The sequence below is a fragment of the Dufourea novaeangliae genome, unplaced genomic scaffold (assembly GCF_001272555.1).
Source record: "Dufourea novaeangliae isolate 0120121106 unplaced genomic scaffold, ASM127255v1 scaffold60, whole genome shotgun sequence".
In the NCBI taxonomy this organism is placed as follows: Eukaryota; Metazoa; Arthropoda; class Insecta; order Hymenoptera; family Halictidae; genus Dufourea; species Dufourea novaeangliae.
The window spans coordinates 589,015-612,314 of NW_015373935.1; the positions used below are offsets into that span (position 1 = coordinate 589,015).

General features: G+C 42.2%; 1 protein-coding gene across 1 annotated transcript in view; it reads left to right on the forward strand.

The window, feature by feature from the left end:
* The first annotated feature begins 6,197 nt into the window (after positions 1-6,197).
* LOC107185297 overlaps positions 6,198-23,300 on the forward strand; it is a 71,844-nt gene continuing 54,741 nt past the window's right edge. Inside the window, exon 1 of the mRNA XM_015572958.1 lies at positions 6,198-6,413. Coding sequence (XP_015428444.1) covers positions 6,320-6,413 — 94 coding nt within the window. The 5' untranslated portion in view covers positions 6,198-6,319. The remainder of the gene's footprint in view (positions 6,414-23,300) is intronic.

The window sequence follows — 23,300 nt, forward strand, 5'->3', positions numbered from 1 at the left end:
CCGCTTATGAATATTGTATCGGTAGCCCATCAAATCATGACCATGTTTCTACCCCCGTGAATGCACTCTGCCTACCACGACGGACGCTCGAATCTGGACGGGACAAAGAAACTGGCCCGCCGCGATGTGACATCCTGCCACACCGTGTTTTCCACGGGGCCATCGATTTATCGGCGAACCTGTCCGCCAACGACCCAAGGATTACCAACTTGAACGCTCGCGCGGTCGATGGTACGGTTCCGTGAGAATTTATGATTAAACATTAACTTAAATTAAACAGTTCTTAAAGCCCTATGTTAGGATTTTAGTATTCGATAAATTGGATCACTTGAACCCTATTTAGTATTTACGGTAGTATAATAAAATAATGAATCTTTTTAACGATCCTTGAGGAAGAAAAACAAAATTATTGTGCGCTATATTCCACACCTGCATATTCAAAGTAATTTTTTCTTTAATTGAACCGTATATAATAGATTATTATAGTATTTTCGTAATATTTTATTGGACGTACTAAACCCTCTTGACTAGCCTCCCAAACTTCTAATTAGATCATTCGTGACTAGCCAATATGACTGTCACCCATATACATACGGGTGACGCGGCCCATTGGGAAGTTCACGTGTCAATCAAATTCAGGTGAAAGACAAGCCTTAAGGGAGATCCTGTAGCATGAAATCGGTATTCCAAATACATACATGATTTTTTAGAAAACTTATTCTTTCTCTTTCGTGTACAATTGGAACTGTACACTGTAACCAAGTTATCCATAAACGACAGTTAAATCGATCGCAAACCATATTAACGACTAACTACGATTTCAGTCGTCAGTTGCTGTCTGCAATTAATTTCATAAAAAAGATCAAGATTAATCCCTACTAAATTCTAAACCGTATCATTAATCAATTAACACATTGACTTCCCAGGTGGTCATCGATACCGGGTACCATTAAAACCCGCAAAGAAGCATTGAATTTCTAAACAGAAATATTTAACACTTTATAAATATAATTAGAGGTCAAGTAATAATGAAAGTAATGAGTGTTCAAGTAAACGTGTGAACACGTACTTATATTGTTAATAACAAAGACCTAAAGAAATGTATTTTATCGTGATAGGTACTGCTGCAAGAGTAAAAACTGTGGTGTTGAACGTGTTAATGGCTAAACTAAAAAGAAAACTCGATTAATATCTGCCAGCGTTTCCGACCGCATTAACCCTCCAGAGACACCGGCAATAAATGATCGATACGCAAATTATCGATTCGTTGCATGGCACATGCAGGTTAGATTCACGTCGTAACGGTGTGCGGGGAAGTAGCGAAGCCCGTAATCTCGGAGTCGTTTGCTGAAAACTCCAATTTTCTAATCGATAATTGATTATATCGCGTTTCGACGCCGAGCCGTGGAACACGGGGCACGCCGCGAACCGCCATTTTCCGCTGGCAAGCAGCGCAAAATTCAATCGGTTCCCTATTTTCATGGCCGTTGAACGATAAAGTTCGCCCTCGATCAATTCTGCAGACAGATCGCTTCATCGAACTGTAGGGATTGAATCTCGATCGACGGGGAGAAGAAGAAGAAGAGGATGAAAGGAAAAAAAAAACGAAAGAAAGCAGACCGGGGGAATAGAATCAGTTTCTCGATCGATGAATTCTGCCGCGACGAAGATAGGTAACTCCGGCCACGGCAGACATCACGTTTTCCCATTATCAGTCCTGATCATGGTCTAAGGTTGATTAATTTCCATGGTTGAAGAAACAGTGAATCGATGATGCGCGGTCACAAAGGATAATGACGCAAGGATCGAGATTGCGGCGCAGATGTTCCACGGGCCGGCAGGTGAAGCGAAATGCTTCAATAATCTCGCACTATTCTTAAATGGACTTCTGATGTCCTTTATGCAAGCGCAATCGCGGGGAACCTGAGAGACGCCGAGGCTGAATGGTTCTGCTCGGGTCTATGCAAAGTGTCGTAATCTATCTGGACGCAACGTCTTCGAATCAGTGTTGAAATTATTGTTTTTATGAATCACACTGAATTAATTATTAGACGATATTGGACACATGTTTACTTGGGCGTATGTTATATATGACTAGACGAATAAGGTCTAATCAGATGTAAAACTACTTCGGTAAATGGGGCATTCTGTTGAATTAAATTTGCACTTTGCTGAACTTACTTTTTCGAAAGTAAGTGAAAGGTACATAAATTCAATGCAATTTTGTACGTCTGAATATATTAACTCAAATATAAATCGGTCTTATTTAAAGTTGGATTGGATATTAGTATACCTATTCGAAACAAAATAAAACATATCTTATAATACAACAATGCTGCAAATATTTAGCAATTTTTTTAGCACATGTAAAACCATATTTTCAAAAACAAATTGTTACCATTAGCGGTGAAAAATCAGAAGTACCCGAACCGTGAAGATGGCGCCACGTCGTATTTGCATGCTAATCACTCCGCTTTAAAAGCCCCCATATTGCCAGCAGATGTCGCCGTGTGTTCACGAAACCCGCGTATGAAAAGACAAATCTTGATCGCTGTTCCATGCGATGCATTTCGCTTTATGAATCGACGCATCGTATTACGTCATGTACCGCCTTGCATAATACTCTACGAGATTTTATCGCGACTTACGTGAATAAAGATTGATACAACCGGCGGAACTCAATAAAAATGGTCGATAAAATAGAAAGTGACATCATCATCCCGCTTAAATAAATATTTCTTTATTCACTATAACCCAATTAATTTTCTGTTAACAGTATACAATCATTACTGAACAATAATAACCATTAATTACATTTTTAAATTATCTCCTTTATCTTTCAACGAATGGAATTTGAAGTCTCAACGAATATTATTTGAAGGCATTAACGAAGTTTTATATTTTCTGTAATACTGTTTATATACAAGAAATACCTTTCCACCGGAAATGTATTCCAAAGTATTCGAATTACGATGTTTAATTTCAGTTGGCATAAGTGTAACCACAAATTTCACTTCTTTCAACGTTCCCGGCTCGAGTGGATCGTAAACGAATGTTTGAAAAATACGCGCCGAACGGCAGTTAAAGCGGCGGTTCTTCCGCCGCGCTGACGTATCCTCGTCGAAGAGTTTCGGTATATTTTTCTTGCATAATTTAGTTCACCAGACGCTGCAGTTCTTTTAATCGCCGCCAATTTTGAGCCTAAAATACTGCTCCAGTTTCACGGAATATGGAACATGCAACAATCAGCCCCTCCACCGATTTCTGTACTAAGGACCGCGCGTGCACGAATTTCCACAACGGTACAACGTTTGATTCTGTAACAGTGTATTGAATTTTAGTGACATCCAAATTCTCCAAATGCAATGAAAAGAAAACTTATTGTCATGAAAGTTGAACAGGCTATGGTTTCTAAAAGGGAAATAAAAAATTTCAGAAGCTAATTATTAGATTCTTAATGTGTATGCAAAATGTTAATTTTTGGAATCAGATAAAATATCATCGAACCTATTAAAAGTGTAATTATCAAACTCTTTGCTCCACTGAATTTTAGATAATCGGATGTGATATACGTGCATAAAGCCCGTAGTCGAATATTTGCATATATCGAGGAACGATAGAACCGCGTCGTTCCTACTGATCGCTGATACACAATTTAACTACCGTTACGGGACACCCGTACCCGAGTGCATGTACGTCGATCGTATGAAGAAAGAATCTAATAAAACCCAAGGAGAAAAGGCATGATGAAAAAAATACGCGCGCAGAAGAAGCGCATGTACTAGAAATGAAATGTACGCGTCAAAACGTATTACAATTTCACGCACGAAAAGTTCCAACGAAAGGTTCGTGGAACGCGAACGAGTCCAACGGATTACGGGCGTGCACGAGGCGCGGAGCGGATCGTGGACAATGTCCCCGGAACGTGGCCGCGTGACGGTTTTGCGCGATGTTCACGGTGTCGCCGCGAAATTCGGAAGAAAGTAAACGGGGGTTAGAAGATACATCGTGGAGTCCCGAGGAACGGAAGGAAAGGAAGGAAGGAAGAAAAGAATGGAATTTTATTCAAGAAGCGGCCTAATGCGGGAAGTCCGAACTCGGTGATTTCCGGATGCAATCGGCTGTTTCCGGCACGGCCGCCCTCCCGAACTAAACCATTCATTCGACGGAGCGAGAGGCGGCCGTTAGACGAAGAGGGGGATAGGAAGGTGGGTAGGCGCGAGAGAAACGATATTAGGTGGAAGTGGGATAAATGGAACGAGTGAACGAGCGAGTGAATGAGAAAAGGAAGGTGGGAAGGGCTGGAGGAAAGGAGAAGGAAAGTGGCTAGGTTACGGAGAGGGGTAAAGAGAATACGCGAGAGGTAGGCACGACCGATTCGAGAAGGCTGGGTAGACTGGGTAGGTTCGCAGGCAAGAGCAAGAAAGCGAGGTAGCGTACTGGGACTAGCAGTCAGACTGGCCGGCCGCCGCGCTCTGTAGTTCGTTAGAGAGCACACTCCTAGCGAATCGACAGCAGATGTGGCCAGTTACCTCGGTGCTGTGTGCTCGTCCGGATCTCGGAGTGCTTTGGATTTCGATGCACCGACCGGATCCGAATGCGCTCGACAACAGCGGCAACGACCAGTAATATACACGAGCGTGACCCTTGGCCGCACGACGAGGGTTTCACAGAGATGCGAACGTAGAGGCCCCCTCGGGACCCAGAGTGACAAGTCGCGCGGCGATAGCGGACACAACAAAAAAAACAAATAAACAAAAAGACAATAACAACCCCGTGACGTAGGGAATATCGACGAATGCACGAATAGGCTGGCAAAGGTGTCGAGGACGATTAAGAAGAAAGAAGAGGAAAAGAAATCGAATGGAACAGTCGGTCGCGCGCCAGCACCAAGAACGCAGTGACCGTCGTACCTGTCCGTCGGTGGCCGAAGACTTGCCCGATCGAGACTCGGGTAGTGATGTGGCAACGTTGCTGGTGGCTCGCGAGCGGAGGAGTCAGTCGTCGCTCGACTGTTCTGTCGTAGTCCGTGTCTGACAGTGCGGTGTCGCTGCCAATATAACCGCGAGGGCCCGTCAGGGCCCGCGAGTTGCGCGAAATCAGAAACACCGCGATCCACGGCAGAGCGGTGTCAAGATGACATATACAATAAGATCCCGTTTGTGTAGCACAGGTATCGCTGGGATAAACGCAGAGACGTGTTGCACGTTACCGCTACGATAGCGCCCGTTCGTATTCTCGTTTGTAAAATAGAGTCGATGGGAGAGGAGAGAGTTGCTTCGCTCGCTGGCTCGTTCGCTTGCTGGCTCGCGGGAGTATAGAATAAAACAGTGCGCGAGAGAAGCGGTATAATCACGGTGTGTCGTTTTGTTTTTTTTCACCGCCGCCTGCCTGCCCATTTTCATCGTGAAAACAGTTCCTAAATGTGCGCGCGCTCGTTCTCTACGCGTACAGTTCGAACGTCGAGAAACGAATGAGTGCGTGAATCGTGACAACACGAATCGTGTCGGAGTGTGTACAAGAGGAAACGAGACAGAGAAACCGTCTCTCTCGCTCTATCTTTCGTTCACTCTGTCTCCCTTCCGTGGTCGGAACTTTACGCCCGTCGTAAGCGTTTCTCCCCCCTCCCCCTTCCCTCCGCACGGACTGTTCCTTTCTCCCTCTCTCTCCCACGAAGGCCCATTTATCTATCCCGTATCGGCCGTACGGCTGTCTCTCGCGGTTTACCGACATTCCGTCTGTGTGTGCGCTGGCAGAGTTTTCACTGGCGCGACACGGCACGCGCGCACGCACGCACGCACGCACGGACCGCGCCGCACCACAAGATACGGCGCGCGGCGACACGACACGTAAACGAAACCGGCTGCCGAGAGAGAGGAGGCGAGAGGAGAACACACGGGAGTGTCAAAGATCCGAGGAAAAATCACGGGCATGGGAACAGTGTGTGTCGTGGACTGAAAAACAGTGCGCGACCGACGACCGGTTGTCCTCCCCTCTGTGTGTTTGTACCGTCCTGTCCCCCCACCGGTGAATCTTTTTCGCTGGCTCGTCGGCCGACCCGCGCCGATCGCCTGCATTTTCATCCGGTGTGTGCCTGTGTGTCCCTTTACCGAAGGAGGAAGAGAGGTTAGGTTAGGCTAGGACTCTCGCGTCACCCCCGGCACTACATCCGTCCTTGTCTCGCCCGTGCTCGTTTCTATTCCCCCTGCCCTCCCATCTTTGTCTGGCGTACACGAAGAGGAACGCAGCAGACACGAGTGGCCGCCGAGCAACTACACCACACACGCAGGACAATCGGGGAAAGAGAAGGAAAACACAAATGCCGATCGCCGGTGGAATTCTGGTCGCTGGAACCGCGGCTCATTGCCTGTCTTCCGCCGCTGGCATGCTTCGATTCCTCGCTAGACTTTCAGGTTAGCACGCAATCATCTCTTTACAAATGCCTTTCGTTGAAAAGTTTTTACCGGCTCGTGCACGGCACCGTTGTCGATTTACTATCTTCGTGTTTATTATGTTTCTTTTTCCTTTTTCCCCGTTGCCATTCATTGGAAAAGACTAGGTCGCAGAGGAGGTAAAGAGAGGATCGAAGATACATGTCGATAGAAGGTTAACGAGATAACCATTCTCGATACACTTCAGATCTCTCTGATCGTCCGTGGGGGTTTGACGTTTCGTTTTTTCCCTGTTTCCATGACGTTTCGTTACCTTTCTTTTTCTCTACTTCTGTCTGTCCGACTGTCCTCCCTTTCTATCCTCTCTCTCTCTCTCTCTCTCTCTCTCTCTCTCTCTCTCTCTCTCTCTCTTTCTTTCTCTCTCTCATCTCCCTTTCTATCCTATCTCTCTCTCTCTCTCTCTTTCTCTCTCTCGCGCGCGCCTGTCTTTTCCAACATCGACGACGCGTGCCGTTTGCGAGAGACTCACGTCTCGTAAAATTCGCTATTTTCTCGACGCAGACGTCTAGCCGCGTGGTGCCGGGGAATCCGTGCGGTTTCGATTCCCGGACTTTCGAGTCGGTGCACCGCTACTGGCTAGGCCGTTAAATGTAAGCGTACAGGCAGCGAACGACGTAGACAGAATAAGAGGAACAAAAACGAGAGACGGCCTCGTTCGTTCGTTCGTTCGTACGCGCGCGGGTATTATACGAGTTCGCCTCGTGTACATATATCCCGTGTAGAGAGGATTGACGTGTATCGACTCGGATTTCCATCGTGTCGTGTGAAATTAACCTTCCCCGCTGCCCCCTACCCCCTACTTTCGTAATCCTTGTACGTCGAGATCGTCGTTAATACGGTCTCCTCGTATTTCACCAATTTTTTCACCGACACTGTCAATCCACCTTTCTGACAATTATATACTACATGTACATACAAAGAACCGACAGACCTTAGAAATATGAAACAAGATCTTATAATAATCAGATTTACCAACAAGTAATCTACTATATTCTTTTCGATAGATTGGTAATACAGTTTGAATTCTAGACATCTTCCCACACTTTTCTCCTTTAAATATGGCGGAGTTCATTTGAGGATGAACATTATTGAGACATGATAAAACATAAACATGAGTATTTGATTTGATGAAATACACCGTATTACTTATCGGTACTAACTAATTGAAACGAGTATTAATTAGTTCTTGCCTCGACGAGGTTTTCCATGCGTCCGTTAAAGATAACCCTTCGCGTTTAATGACTCAATCTAGATTAACCTTATCTTCGGAGGATTCTCTGTAAACGGGGTAGGTAATACTCGGTGGGGGATTCGATTATCTCGTTGATTGGTTATTTATATCGATTACCTGGATCACTCGCTGAAAATGATTTGTCATAAAACATACATAAAGAAGTTTGACGAATTTATTCGCCGGAAATTTCGTATTTATCGGGGTATTAACGAAAGTCGTTATCGAGCGATTGCACTTCTAGATTGCAATTGCAGTCTCGAGTTAATCTGACTTGACGACAAGGTGTAACGAAATAGTTCTAGGAAAAAATTTTTTCTTTTTCGTCGTTGGGTGACAATGATGATAATTATTTGGATCGAGGGTATTCGTGACTCTATAGTAATAATTAGTGTCTAGTGTGTGAGAGCAATTGCCAGTAGGCAAAACTGATTCTTCACGAGATAGTGTTAATTGGTGATATCGATATCTATCGAGATAGTGTTAATTTTATTTATTTTTCATTTAGCGCCACTTTATCTATTCCATTAAATTAACTTAAGTGTACATAAGTTTACACTGTCATTACAAAAATTGGAATATTTGGTAGTTATTTTTTGAATTGCACTTTTGACCACTGCATCCTTACTGAATGACCTTTTTCTACATAAAAATAAACATTAACAAACTGTTTTGTATAAACTTTGCTGATGGATTGAATTTCATAAAAATTCTCCAATATTGCTAAAGATGACGTGGAATGCAGAGACAGGGAAAAAGTTTACTCGTCACTGTGGATTTTCGAGTCTTTGAGGTCATCGAAATTTTTTTTCAGTGATATCACACTCGTTCATGCATGATAGTAATGAATACCAATGGCATGAATCACTAATGAATATTAACTCGATACACATGAAATATTCATTCATTCTTAGTATTTTTCTCAATGGAGCCAGTCACGAATTCTTCATTGATAAACACATCGACTCGGAACAAGTTCATTCTCGATTTAATTTTGGTTACTATAACCTACCGGCATACTTTGGGAACCGAAAAGCATGAAATGTTAACACAAAAATTAACTCATGAATCTAAATAGCTAATTTCACTATACATTATTCAAATAAAATTCTGTCTAAGCTCTGAAGAATACCAATTTCAGTAAAATCGAACAAGCTTTCCTTTCCAGTAAACGAAACCATCGATCAAGATCTTCCTACCATGTAGAAATCTCTTCGACAATTCAGAATCGCCGTTTCGAAATCGATCTAGAACAATTCGAATTCTTGGATAAAGGGTCTTCAGTCTCGATCGTGAATGAACCTACGCGAAATACACACTCGGGTTTCGGAAGCACGCGGTGGATCGCACGGCGAACTGTCGATCGATCGGATCACCATGGCGCGGTGAGAGACGGTCTGCGGGGACCAGACGGTTGCACGCCGACGACCTGGTTCTTCCTCTCTTCGTCTGTCCCACTCTTTCTCTGTCACTCTGTTGTACATTAATTCATCGACGAGTGAATGAGCGTAACCTCTGCGGAAAAATCGGGCGCAAATACATCAAAATATAAATAGAAGTGTCTGGGGACGGTCCGGCGTGGTGTGTCGACGCGTGTGTCGTCTGTGTTCTCCCCGAGAGCCACCAAGAATTTACCGTCTGGCCCTCTCCCGAACCCGCGAAACACGCTCAGAACAGAGAAAATTCGTCGTCGTCACCCAGGGTGTCGAGGCGGGGAGGGAGAAACCGCTGGTGGGCTGCAACTAGGCGGCTGCATCGACTGCTATAGTCGATGGAGGAAGCATAGTCGTCGGGCGAATATTCTTAACACTTCGCCGGTTTGATCGACACCCACAAGAATACCTCGGAGCACAGTCACTCGGCTTTACTTTCTTCTTTTTTTCTTTTAATTCTTCTGCCTCAGTTTCTACCGTCTACTTATTATTTTTTTTTTTTTTTCGTATTTGCTTTTGTCTTTTTTTCGTGATTGTGATGTACAGACGGACAACTGCAGTTGTGTCGATTATAATGAATACACAAAACAGATTTTCAGATATAAATGTATGGTAATTCAAAGTCGCAGGGGGTTATCGAGGGTTGAAATTATAACGTGTCAATCCTTTTCTTGTTGGTAGTGGTAGAAAAAGATACTGGAGGAAAGATCACAGAATGAAAAATTCTGATAAAGAAAATTTATTTCTCATTTTGACTGCCACTTTTTGCCTCACAGAATTGTCCATAGAAACCTAAAAAAAAAGAAACATACAATTTTCCTAGATTATTCTACATAGTTCCATTCGCAATCTGTTTCACCAACTACCTGTACTCTCCCCAATTGGTCATTTTCCATTAGGCAGACTTCCATCATCCTCAAAATTCTCAATTCGACCTGTAATCCTACAATAACGAAACTCTTCAGAACACAACGCTATACCAACCATTTAAACGAATCAATCGAATTGAAGCACGATCACCGGACACCCGTTAACAACGCCATTGATTGCGTCACTCGGTACTGGCGAGCACGGAAATATGTGGAAGAGATTCGATGGAAATCGCGGCAAAAAGTGAGAGTGGCAATGAGTCAACATCCGCGTCGTATTTTTTTTTTTTCTAGGTTTCGATCATAGATTCCGAATGGAACGCGACCGCATTTTTCCCGGCGCCATTTTGCTTTATCTCCCTTTCCTCTTTTGTGTCAGGATGCGGCATGGTTTTAATTCGAACGCGAATCGAATCTCCCCGATCGCGGCGTCAGATGCACAGGGGCGGAGAGACCTGAGATTTTCCTGTTAAATCGCTACTCGCAGACGCTTTATCTTTAGAAACCACTGGTGAGACACAGACGAGGCTTTTTTTCTCTCCTTAACGGAAATAGCTATCATTCTATGCGTCTTAGAATGAACCGGCAATACACTCCGCAAAATTTATTTTCGTGTGGGTTTTACGGTATCCGCCGTGTCTCTTCGGCCGGAATATCATCAAAGGGGCCACCGATTAACAGGGAAAATTTGCCGAATTTCGAATACACCCCGTGCGTACGGCTCCGTTCGCCCACGTTCCTCTCTCGTTCGAATTTTATTAGTTCCGCGCGCGACACGTCGCTCGAAATAATCGAACAAGATCGTTTCTTCCCCGTGACTCGATACTTCGAGGCATGTCTCTCTAGTCTTTCGACATCTGAAGGATCGGTCGGATCAAAGTGGGCCCCCATTAGCATTTCATAAGCGGTTTATCCTTCTTTACTGTGTAACGTTTGTTGGTATTATTTTCGGGGTGCTAAACATTTTGAATGCTAATACATATAGGCGGATTGTAATAATAGATAAAAGACAATTTTTAGAGGACAAATAAGGTACAAATAGGTAACCGAAGAAATGCGTTTAGATCAAAATGATGAGTGCGTTTACCCTGTATGCACCGTCACCCATTAACGAAGCAAACGATGGGAAAGTAAAAATGTCGGGGAGGGGGGCTCGTTCGAATTGTCTCCGTTCGGTGCGATTTCGCAACGCAGAATGAACCGTGAACGGGAAAAATACGGGCCCGTCTCCGCACAGGATCGTAAAATACCTGAGGTATCTCCGTTGGATCGGTGGATGTGGCTCGGGCGTTAAATTAATTGCTGATTACCGTGAAATCGTGAGTGCTCGCGTTCAGATGGATATGATTCACGGTTCCGGTCAATCGATCGCGGCGGCGATCGAGACCCGCGAATCGCATCTCGAAATACACCTTTGCAAACGCCTTTGAGTATTGGATTCCCGGGGCGTCCGAAGCCGGGTCAATTCTGACTCACATCGATAGGTTACTAACACAAATTCACGGTGACTCGAGCTCGAGGCCCTTACCGACACTGTAAAAGTTTTGTCGACTGGAACAGGGGTTGGCACTACGTCTCGCGAGCTAAGAATAGATTTTACAATTTTAAATTTTTTTAAATTTCGAAGTACGCGGTGCTTAGCTATAACGCTCTTAGTGGCTAAATTATTTTCTATTTGGCCCTTTACAAAAAAAGTTTGTCGACCCCTGGAGTAGAAGAAAGGACAGCGAGTAAAAGGGAAATAGTCAGCCGAAGACGTAAGTCAATACTTCTGCGGCGTCTTAGTCCGACAATTTTTATACAATGTCACACGTCAGTCAGTTCCCGAATTACACGGACAGCTCCATCACTGTGTGCGTATCGCTCTCGCGAGCGCACGACGTGTGACTCTGGCACCGTCCACAGAGAATTAAACCCCGAGAACGGCGGCGTGTTTATGAAATTTTCGCGGCGTGTATTCTCGAGTGTATTTCTGTCCCCGTTAGCAAATAGCACATGAATTATACATGGCGGTCTGTTAATTAGCGGCGATGTGTTATGTGTTGGGTTTATCGAGTTGGAAAATTAAATGGTTCGATACGCGCGCGGACGGGCTCGCACGGTATGCGTCTTAAAACCGGGAAAATCCCCCTTTGGTTCCGTACAGCCCGTCGAATTTTATAACATTTTAACTACACTTCAGATTTCATGCATTCATAGCGTTCACGAATGGAGTACAGACTCCTCTCGATTATCGTCTGGCTTGTTATACACGATTATTGTCCAGGCTTTATCCCCACCAGAGGGGGGATAGAAGTATTGGCACTCACCTACTAATTAACATAATTTGTATAGGTTCCGAGATGATGTCGCAAAATATTATATTTCGGTTATTTTAGTGTAATTTCAATTGTAGCAAACCACTCTTCGTTCTGTTCGATAAGATTAAATTTGATGATAAGATTGATAATAAGATGATAAGAAGATTTGTTCAATATATTTATCATCGTTCTATTACATTTGACTGCAACAAATGAATATGAGTATAATCTTGACTAATCCTGCATTATGGACATAGTGCTGCTTTAGTATTTAGAATTATTCACAATTTTCGCATTTCAATTTTCAATTTTTACACCTGCCCACTGAAAAATTCTAGTCTAATTTTCAGTCCCATAGGCTGGACGCAAACGGACATATTTAAAATCAGAGCATCAAATCCAAAACTGGATAACTTAAATGTGTTGAACAATGGAATATATGAAAATTTATGAAACTTGTTTTTTTCTCTCATTCGTATAGTTCGTATCTTTTGGTTCAGGTTCCTCTTCCAAGGATTCTTTCGAACATATCGTGTCGTACCTATCATGGAAGGTAATTGGAATCTCTGGAATTCCGTCATTTAATAAAAGTCATTCTACACGGTTACATCCGGCGGTGGTGCGCCACACTGTCCCCGCATGCTCATTCAGTACGCAAACGCGTGCAGTATCCCCTCGTTACCTGTTATAATAAATTGCCCATGAACATACATTTGAAGCCACTAAAAATGAAATAATAAGTATATCCTGAAAACTATAATAGATGTAAAAAAATTTGTTAGAATAAAAATTTAATAGCTTCATGTAGTCTATACAACTGTGCAATGAAATTATTAAAACCTTTGTAGTTAAAATAAATAAGTATATAAACAAACAAATTTTTAACAATTCCATTGTATAGTTTTATAGAGCAGAAAAACCCATTCAATTTTCGTTGCAACAATTTTTTTGTATTCACTATAGTGTTCAAGATATGCCAGAAAATAGGAAAACACATATTAACATTTAAGGGATGTTTTTACCCCGAGAAACCAAAATGGTTCTCTACAAACTTGCAAGCATTCCAAAAATTCAGAGTTTTTAAGTCACCAAAAGTTCCCATGTAAGTCCACTTTTTGAATTTCTTCAAAACACTCGTTTGGTGGTTAACACATTTTATATTTTTGTGGAGTTAATCTCTTTGGCAAATGTAGGGCTCGAATCGCAAGCGTCTGGTGTTATTAACCCATTTGCATCATAAGCGCAGATATGCGCGCTTTATTGAACTAAATAAAATTATAAATTCTTTGTGTACGCCATTTTTTATCCTTTATGCATTTTGCAACATTTCTATCTTTATACAATAAAAAAAAAATTTTGTGATATGGGCCAATTTTTCTTTTTTTCCGAATGATGCAAATGGGTTAAAAAAAAAAGTATAAACAAACTCAACACTATTCTGTCGAAGTTGCAGTCCCATAACAGAGTCGTCGCGAATGGTCGCTGAATGGTCACGCGCGCGCCGTACCTGCAGTTCGTCAAACCCGCAATACGGCAGACTTTATGACACCGGCGTACTGCCAAGTAACACAATCGCAGCGCACGACAGGTTCTACAGCCGCACGTTTTACGATTATCGTTCGGGCGTTCGTATCGCGTACAGTTGTACAATTTATCGCGCGAGATACCTCCCTCAATGATTCGTGTTCTTAGTGACGCAGTGGATCGTGAGGGAATTGTGGCAGGTCAGTGATGTTGATGGAATTATTTAATCGGTGCTTGTTGGCCTTTTTTTTTTGCATCGTTGGTAGGATTAGTTCAAGTGAGAAATGCGGGTTGTGAGAAAGAAATTGTTGAATGTTAATACCACTTTTAACAGGGAAAGGAAGAAAACTGTTCTTGAAGTGAGGGTGGTTCTACGGTGGTGTTCGAAAGTATTGCATGCTTACTACAGAATGCATTGCAACTGCATTGCATTTCATTAATCCTTGCTTGACAGCTCTTATTTTGTTTCTGTATTTATCACCATTGTATGATTCTACATATATTGTTCTTAACTTGGGAATTCTACAGATTTCGATTATCTTAGCGTGCGTGAAATTCTTTGGAACTCTAGTGTAGAATGACATAGTGGAGCATTATTAATTGAGATTGGGTATTTCTTATTTTACAATTATCGAAATTATAATAGTACTTTGGGATGAATTTATGGTGACCTTTAATTTACTATACATTCTGTGTTATATTATGCTAAATTGTATTATATATTATCTATATTATTGTACTATATAATTTAATCTAGTGTACATTTAATGCTGGTAGTTCTAGTGTTAAATGTGTTTCTCTGAGAAATATCTCTTGGGGGTAATATAAACGACAGATAGCTTCAATTACAGTAGTAAAATTACAGTAGTAGTTAAGTTCTTGAAAGCTCAGGTCAAAATAGTCCCATGAAATGGATCTTAATTCAGTTCGAATTTTCATCTTTTAATTTAATAGAGTATTAAGGATAATCTTATTAGGCATATGTAAAAGTAATAGCTGTTTCATCGACAAAAATCTGTATTGATATTGAACAGTTGCTACGTAACCTCTTACTCGAAATGGTCCCGCCCATTTCTCACAATTATCCGTCAATTTTGTGGCAACAAAATGAATTAAAACCTCAGTTATCAACGTAAACGCCACAGCCATTCCGTTTGTATACACCAAATGTAATAAGAATTCCCATGTCATATAATGAATATCGAAACAGCAATAGACTTACAAAGGACATAAGCGTATGTATAATTGGCAAGGTGTCATAAAGAGTTAATTGAACATTTACCTGAACGGTGCATAAGGGTTAACACAATCACTACCACTGACGCTAACGGTCGTTTCCTTACGCAATTGGTACATGTCATGTACATCTGATGGCGTCATACTTACTAGTACAACTTAATTCTCGTACTTAGCATTATCACTGTCGTAAATTTTAATTGCTATTATTTTTTATATGCATACCATTAATGTATTTATCGTAAGAGAACGTGTTGACCCTCAGGGTACGGACCGTTAGTGCCGACGGCCGGGTCAGTCGTAACTACATAATGTTCGGTAACTAAATGATCATCACCTGTCTTTGTTTACAGTTACTGATTCGACTCGTTGGATGAGGTATAGTTTCGTTTAAAACGAATTTCCATAACATGACAATTTCTATGAACCTAACCACCGTGTTATACGAGGCCTACCACGAAGTCTTCATTAAACTAGTAACCAATTAAGTCAGAGGTCCAGAATATGCTAAGGAGACTCCGTTTTGGTCCCAAACCAGGACACTTTCTGGTCCCGTTTCCAACATCGTGGTGGCCGAGAGGCGACACACAGAACTCGATGGTCCGTTTTTCCCCCCTCCAGACACAATAACGCTTTCTGCATCTACCGTGGAAGTCGGTTGCACGGCTAGACCGTCCGCAACAATGCCGACGTAACGCCTATTTCCAAATGGACGAGCCGGGCGTGGGACTCGTCGATACAACAATGAGTACCGTTATTATTAGGTTTCCTGGACAAACAACGGCCACCAGTCGATCCACGTCTCCCCCTCCAGCCCCAGCTCCGTCAGGCGAACCTCTTTCGTGCAAATCGTCGATCGGGGGGCCTGGCTTTCCTTCCCATTGTCGGTGGGGGACCCGAGACTTCGTCTTGTTGTTTGTTTGTCGGGATTTAGAGGTTTTCAGGGGGTCAAGGGGGGACTTTAAAGGGAGTCTCTTAAAGGATTTGGAACTCTTTTTCTTTTCTTTTTTTTTTTTTCTTCTTGGGGAATTTTGAACTGGAGAGTTTTCTGGGTCTCGAAATGTCTTATTTCGACTGTCCGAACTGGTGGATGGAAACGTCTCTTTGTTGTGCCCCGAGGACGGCGAACCTGAAATCTTGATTCAGCATGTTGAGCGGGTAATTGTTCGATTAGGAACGGCCTTGCAGGCGCGAGTAATGAAATTAACACAGGGCGTACATGCGCAGTTTGTATACACGGGGATTGCAACATCGGGGAAATATGTGAGGTAACGAAGTTGATGTTGTTGTTCGTGATTGAGAGACGGGCTGCTATGTTAAGAGAAAACTTTTTTGCTCAGAGGGTTATAGTTCTTCGAATGTCTAGATTCCTTTTCCTAAGTTTCTAAATGCCTAGCTTAATTAATTTACCTATTTAGGTATATAGTCCACAATCTTCGTCGTCTTAACGAAAACAGATACACGTTACTAGTCGATAATTTCGACGTTAAATGCAGGAATAACTATGACTATAAACCATAACTTTTAGTCAAGGTACAATTTAAATGATAAATCCAATAAATCAAGAATAAGTGATACCTCATCGAACGCCTGATTCAGCTACTGTCTATTAATTGTTCGTAAAATATCTCGAAATAAGAACTGCAATAGAGTATACATACTGTATACTGTCAGTTGCATTTGTAGGAATTAACGACGGTCGACACCTGTAAAAATAACAAATTCGGGGCCCAGCTCGTCGATCGATTAAGTCAACCCACGAACCATCGATTCGTCAGCTTTCCGTTCGCGTTTTCCGTGTGGACCGTTTCGGAATTGACGAGGGGTGAAAGGTGGCGATCTCGGGATGCAATCCTATGACTGCTGGCTGTGTATTCGGGTATCGTGTACGATCTCGAACGGTGAAAATCGTCGGGCGTTAACGGTGGACCGCGTCGCATACGCGACACTTCGCTACCTGCTTGCCAAACAGGAGTTGGGGAGGTCGTAAAGTCCGGTGGCAGGTTTTCTTTTGCCGAGAACCTCTTCTCACGATGAATTTCCTCAAAATATTATCCTTCGGCGTGTTCGCCTGCTTGTTACGGGGGACCGTTTATCCCCTTTCAGAGTAACCCTTGCTGGGTTTGTTGTTTCGGGGGGGGGGGGGCGCATTAGTAAACGGGGGCATAACGGTGTAAATATTTGATTCTTCGAACCTCTGTAATCGATAGGACTTTTTAGCGTGTACTGTCAGTTTTTAGTGTATCGATGGACAGAAACAGAATGACGTCGGGCCCTTTGATTCTTGCGAGAAACTTATGACGACGCCATATTTTATCCCCTTTATTTCTTATCGATATGTAAAAACATTCGTCGATACAAGGCCGCAGGGTTTTCGACCGGTGGAACTCGAGGTGGCCGCTGCACTGCGTCCACTGCGGCCTTCCATCGAGGGTGCAAAAGTAGCCCTGTTCGGTGGCGGAAGTCTCTGGGCACTTCGTGGAAATAAAGTTTCGTGCCGGGGGGTTTAAGAACGACGATATATCGCCGCGGCCTGATTTCAACGCGGCACGAGAACCCAGCCCGTGTTCTCCAAGCACCGTTCTCACTCTCCATTGGAAATCTCTTCCGTTCTTTCTTGCCTCTCCTGCCACCGCGCGTCCGTGGCGCGCGTGTGCGCAAGGTGACTCTTATCGGGGGGTGGCCGCGGTACCATTGTTCCCGAAGCGAAATTACGCCCGTGGAACAAAAACGAACGCTCGCGAAAGGGGCTGTGATTTAGTGGACACGATTGCTTTTTGGAGGGAGGCGAGGCTGTTGCGGTACGTTGATGAAATACGAGACGTTTCGACGATGAATGAACCTTGCGTTTGGGCGCAGATTTTAGGAGAACTTTGATGGATTGGGATTGCGTTTGGGTAAGGATTTTGGGAGAACTTTGGTGAATATAGGATTGTGGTATATCTAGTGGTAATGGGAAATGATTCCTCGAATTGACAGTTACGATGAGGTTTGACGGGATCTTCGTTAGTGGAACTGGTGTAAGTTGAATGTTCATGATTTTAAACTGGTAACTGCATTTATCTACTATAGTGGATGTCTACTTTATTATTTTAGTGACAATATTTGGGACATTTCTTGTCTTCTAATTTTATAATTATTGAAATCTTAAAGCTGCTTCCGTTGCAATCTCTGTTGACCTTTAATATATTGTTCTTATTAGTTTAATATCCATTCAAGGCTTTAAAAAAAGGATTATTTAATAATTTAAAAAAAAAAACAGGTTAATTTAATATTGATATTTTCAACTTCAAAACACCAAGATACAACATACATGTCAGTCTCATAATTTCGAAACAACATTTAAGGATCTAGACATTGAAGTGTTAAAAAAAAAAAAGGAATACAAACGTGAGACCTTTTTTCTCCTCGCCCGTAGAAACAAGTCGTTTCCCTGCTTTCAACACGCGAGACACACAGCTCAAAGGCGAAACGTTCTCCGTTCAGAAGAGTTTCGTTTCGCGTATCCTCGAACTTTCGATCGGCCCCCAAGAATCGTCCTGTATACTATGCGCCAGCGAGCACCTGCAGCGTGAAGTTATGCAAATTCCGGGGGTTCGTGTGCACGTCCGTGTGTCTTTGGCTGGTCCCGCCGCCGCCGTCGCGTTCGATGCAGCAGCGGACCTTCCAATCCATTCGACTGCCACGAACGAACGAACAGACCGGGGCCAGGAACACACGAGCCCCTTTTTTTTTTCCACCGAGACGACTTCAGAGCTAATGCTGAATTACCACTCGCGATCACGAAACCCCCGCGGCCGCGACCAAGAAAGCCGCCATTATCGAGCGTTTTCGTACAGCCGCGTGCGGATCCTTTTCGCGAGCCCAGGGACAGGGGGAGTGATCGAGCGTTATTGCCGAGGTGATAAATCGTCCTGGAAATTATACGAAGCCCTTCGAAAGGACTACCGTGTCCGAATAATTCGCAGGATCACTCGGGCTACTTGCAAAAACCACTGTATATAATATACACGGTGGCAGGAAAAAAAAACTATTCATACATCGGTGACATCTACAGTTGATTAACTGTAGAAATACCAAAGCATTTAAATTGAGTGGTTGGTATACTCTTATAACGATGATTAAAATGTTACAGCAGTGCGTTTTATCCGATCTTTTACAGCTTTTATTGGAACGCGTAAGTGAAGAAGTGGGTTAATTTATAAATTTGTGCATTTTCAAGGGTTCGTTTTATTTATTCATCCCGTAGGAATGGATACACGTTTATCATTGGTAGTGACAGTGGTAATAATACTGTCTCCGGTGTAGCGTTAAGTTGTGCCGGTGATTATGAATATGAGAGTGGTGTAAATCAACGAACCAAAAAAATTTGAGTTCTTTTTTCTTATTCTATGCTACGTCGATTTATATTTTCAATGTAAACAACTCATCTTGATTATTGTCCCGAATTCGAGTCCGGGACAATAATCTTGTAGGGAGAAATGCTTCAGACTCTCGTAAATTCGTTTTTTGCCCGAATCCCAAGCCTCGGCAACAAAGTATGCGCTTGATAGCCCCCCCCCCCCAAAGGAATAATTTGAATTAATCGTACCGAAGCGGGAATTAGAATTTGTTCAAGTTCATCGATCCATTTTACGATTCTGAATGAAGTATCAAGTTCGGAAAAGAACAAATTTATGTTAATCGTTACAAAATACTTCTGCTGCCATGATTTCGAACACAAAGATTCAGTCTTAATTGTGAGAAGGGGGCCTCAGCGCTCCCTTTATCCCCACGATCTACCCTCTTCGACTCGACGAAAAAACTCCCCGAACGATCACGCGAATCGCTCGTAACGCATCATCCTTCGGGAATAAATTAATTTTAAGTGAACCACCAAGACGGTATCGAGTTTTTCCCCGATTAAAAAAAAAGAAGCCTGCATTCGATTAGGCGTGTGTGCATTGACTTATTCATTGTATTCACGGTTCGTACTTGTTTCGATGAATCAGCGACGATAAGGTTGGCGCGAAATTCAAACCGTGATGGATAAATTGAGTTTTTCGGAAGACCAACTGCGCTTCACACTAGAACTACTAGCGCTGGATATTAAATTCTATGTTATATTAATATGTATAGTATCGTATAATGAATTAACGGTCAACAGACGTTCATGCAGAACACCTTTAAGATTGTATTACTTGTAAAACATGAAATCCAGAATTCGTTATTTTGACGGATTTAGCAGTTTTAGTGTTAATAGATAAGCCTCTAGTTATTAATACGGCGGAGCTTATTTCGACTGACCTTCCGTTCACGTCTATTATTTGAATTTTCTAAGCCATAACGGTCACCGGTCAGCGACGACGGCGTGAATGGAAAGTTCTATATTGGTCACCGGTGACCGATGCGGTGGTGAATGTGTTAATATTTCTGTACAAACTTATTACAAATTATTTTAGGTATTGCAGTTTGTAACCCTTACAGTTTAAATAATCCAATACTGTTTATGGGTATATTAACCTTTCGTAGAAAGACATATTTCTTCACACTCCGTAGGCAAACTGAGTTATGTCCAAAGCCTAATTTTTTTTTAATGTTTCAAGCTTTCTAAAAACTTAGAAAAATTCTCGGATACTTATCCAAGTCTCCACTATATTCTACAATAATTCGTTATGTCAAATGTTTAAAACATTTTTTTATAAAAATAAAAATTCGACAGAGTCTGGGAAAAATTAGTAATTTCTCTTAAATGGCTGGTGTTGCAAAATAAAAATTCTAGGAACATTTAATAGTATGGGCTTAATATTGTTAACGTATTAAAACCCTTAGTGCAAGGAACAGGGTTCTGTCCAATTTTGTTTTTTGCATATCAGTGCCCACAATTCTGAATTTGCATAAACATCCAGTAACCACTTTTCTGTATCTGTGTAGAGAATTCGTCTGCTCAAACGCGTAAGAACGTTTTGCTAAATTTCAGCCACATAATTCGAACGAATGGTGTTGATAAGCGTCCTGGATGCGTTAATGAACGGATTTTACTCGGACCGTCGGGGATATGTATTTGCTTTCACCGTCGGTCCTAGATGCGCAGCCTGTGGAGAAATTAAGTAAAACGGCCTTGAGAAATCGAGAATCGACGAGCACTCACACACATGCAGGACACATGCACCACCAACGACGCCGGTGCATCCGCGATTCTCTATTTTTAAGGTTTACGCGAAATATTTTTTCTCGGGCGACACGTGTTTCCCATTCCGGGGCCCGGCGGAATTCTATTGGGAAACGACACGGTGGGATGAGGACTGTCATTCATGAACGCTAGAATAAAACAACGCCTCGACTTCCTTTTTTCTTTTTCTTTTTTTTTTTTTTTTTTTTTTTTTTTTTTTTTTTTTTTTTTTTTTTTTTTTTTACACACGTATAGACACACATTTTACAGACGAAATGTGTCACTATATTTTCTGTAACACATTTCGTTCTGTACAAGCGCAACAGTCTTGATTCACAAGACGGCAAAGGAATGTATGATACGCTTAAATTAAATCTGAATGTAATGTCACAAATTGAAGGGGGAAAGGGTAGATTATTACGCGGAGATGAGAGAAATCTCGAGCACCGCGAATAGTAATAGACTTAATAGAAAAAAGAAAATAATGTGCATATCGTTCGGAATTATTTGCTGAATTAAAAGTACGAATAATTGGAACGAATGCTGCTGAAAGGAACACGTTGATTACCGAGAGTGTGAGAAATTTTTATGACCAGGCTAATTACAGAAGCTTGTTGTGAATGTATAGTGGAAATATCTACAGCATTTTAATTCGATCGTTCCATGTCTATGCATGGAAGTTGCTGGCGCTTCTGAGCTGATGCAAGTTGCACTGATCACTGGACTCCAAATAGGTATTCATGCAAATATAGTCAGAGACTAGTTCACAGACATGAATGTTGAACGGCAACCTGTTTTCTGTATTTTTTTATGTTAATAACGACCATTATACATGGTATTAATGTTACTATTTTGCTTATTAGGTGGCAAGTTTTACGTACCAATCACTTAATAACTTCTAATAGCGAATCCAGTTCGAATAATCGGATCAGATAAGCATGGTGCAAACTAGCTTAACAGTGTCTTACAGTTTAATTTTTTTTTATCACAACTTATGAACAAACCCTTCCCAGACCTGCGTTTGATCGTTTCCCCTGGGAGCACTCTGTAGATAATAATTACCCCCGTGCGTCGATACCAGCGTTTAATCGAATCGAGAACCGGAGCCCGATCAATTAAAACCGAATCACGGCCGAGCGACGTTTATTAGCTTCCTCGTCTCGGTTAAATTGCCTATGTCAAAAGATGCTAGTGCGCGCGTGCGCGCAGAAAATCGCGGGGTGATGGTTAGGGGGGGGGGATCAGCTGCGTTTGCGGCGAGCGTCTATGCTAATGAAGTTGTTGTCGGCACGTCTAATTGCGCCGTCCCCGGCTAATGAGAAACGGTGGCTTACCTGGATGCCGGTCTGACCGAAATTTTCACCTGAAATATTCGCGACCGACTATTCCCGCCGGGCAATTCAGATAGCCTGTAACACTTTTACCGACGGGGGCGTTTTTACTGTGAGCAACGACACGTCATTTGGGGCCATTTTCAGGAAAATATCTTTTAAATTAATTGATATATCGATATGGAATTTTAAAATATCAATGATGCTTTGATTATTATTTCTGCGTTACTTATTTATTCAAATTATGTATTATTTGAAGCACTTGTATTTCTCAGATTTTTTACACTTATTGTCGCGTTATGTTACGAATTTATATACATAGAAAATTTGCATAATTCACCTTTGTTTGATATTGGGGAAAACAGTCGACATGTTAAGAATCTTTGCACGTTTTACGGATAGGTATACATATGTTGTGGTCTTCTTTTTTGAAAAGCGCAAACTCGATATCTTCTCCTGACTTATAAGGGTTAAATATGTTATTTTTTTTTGCCAAACTGTTTTCAGTAGTTAGACATTGCGATGTGATCATTTCACATACGACGCTAATTGGCGTTCCCCATAGATGACGTACATACGTTTTAGTTAAGACGCCAATTGGTGTGCCTCGTTGCTAAAGTGTTAATGAAACCGTAACTCATTAACCCCTAATATTTGGTCTAATTTTCGATACAGACGTCTTCTTCGCCATGGAGTCGTGCATTGTAATGAATAATAAAGCCTCTATTCATCTTTCTAACAAGTAATTTGTGAAAATTCTCATCTTACCAGTT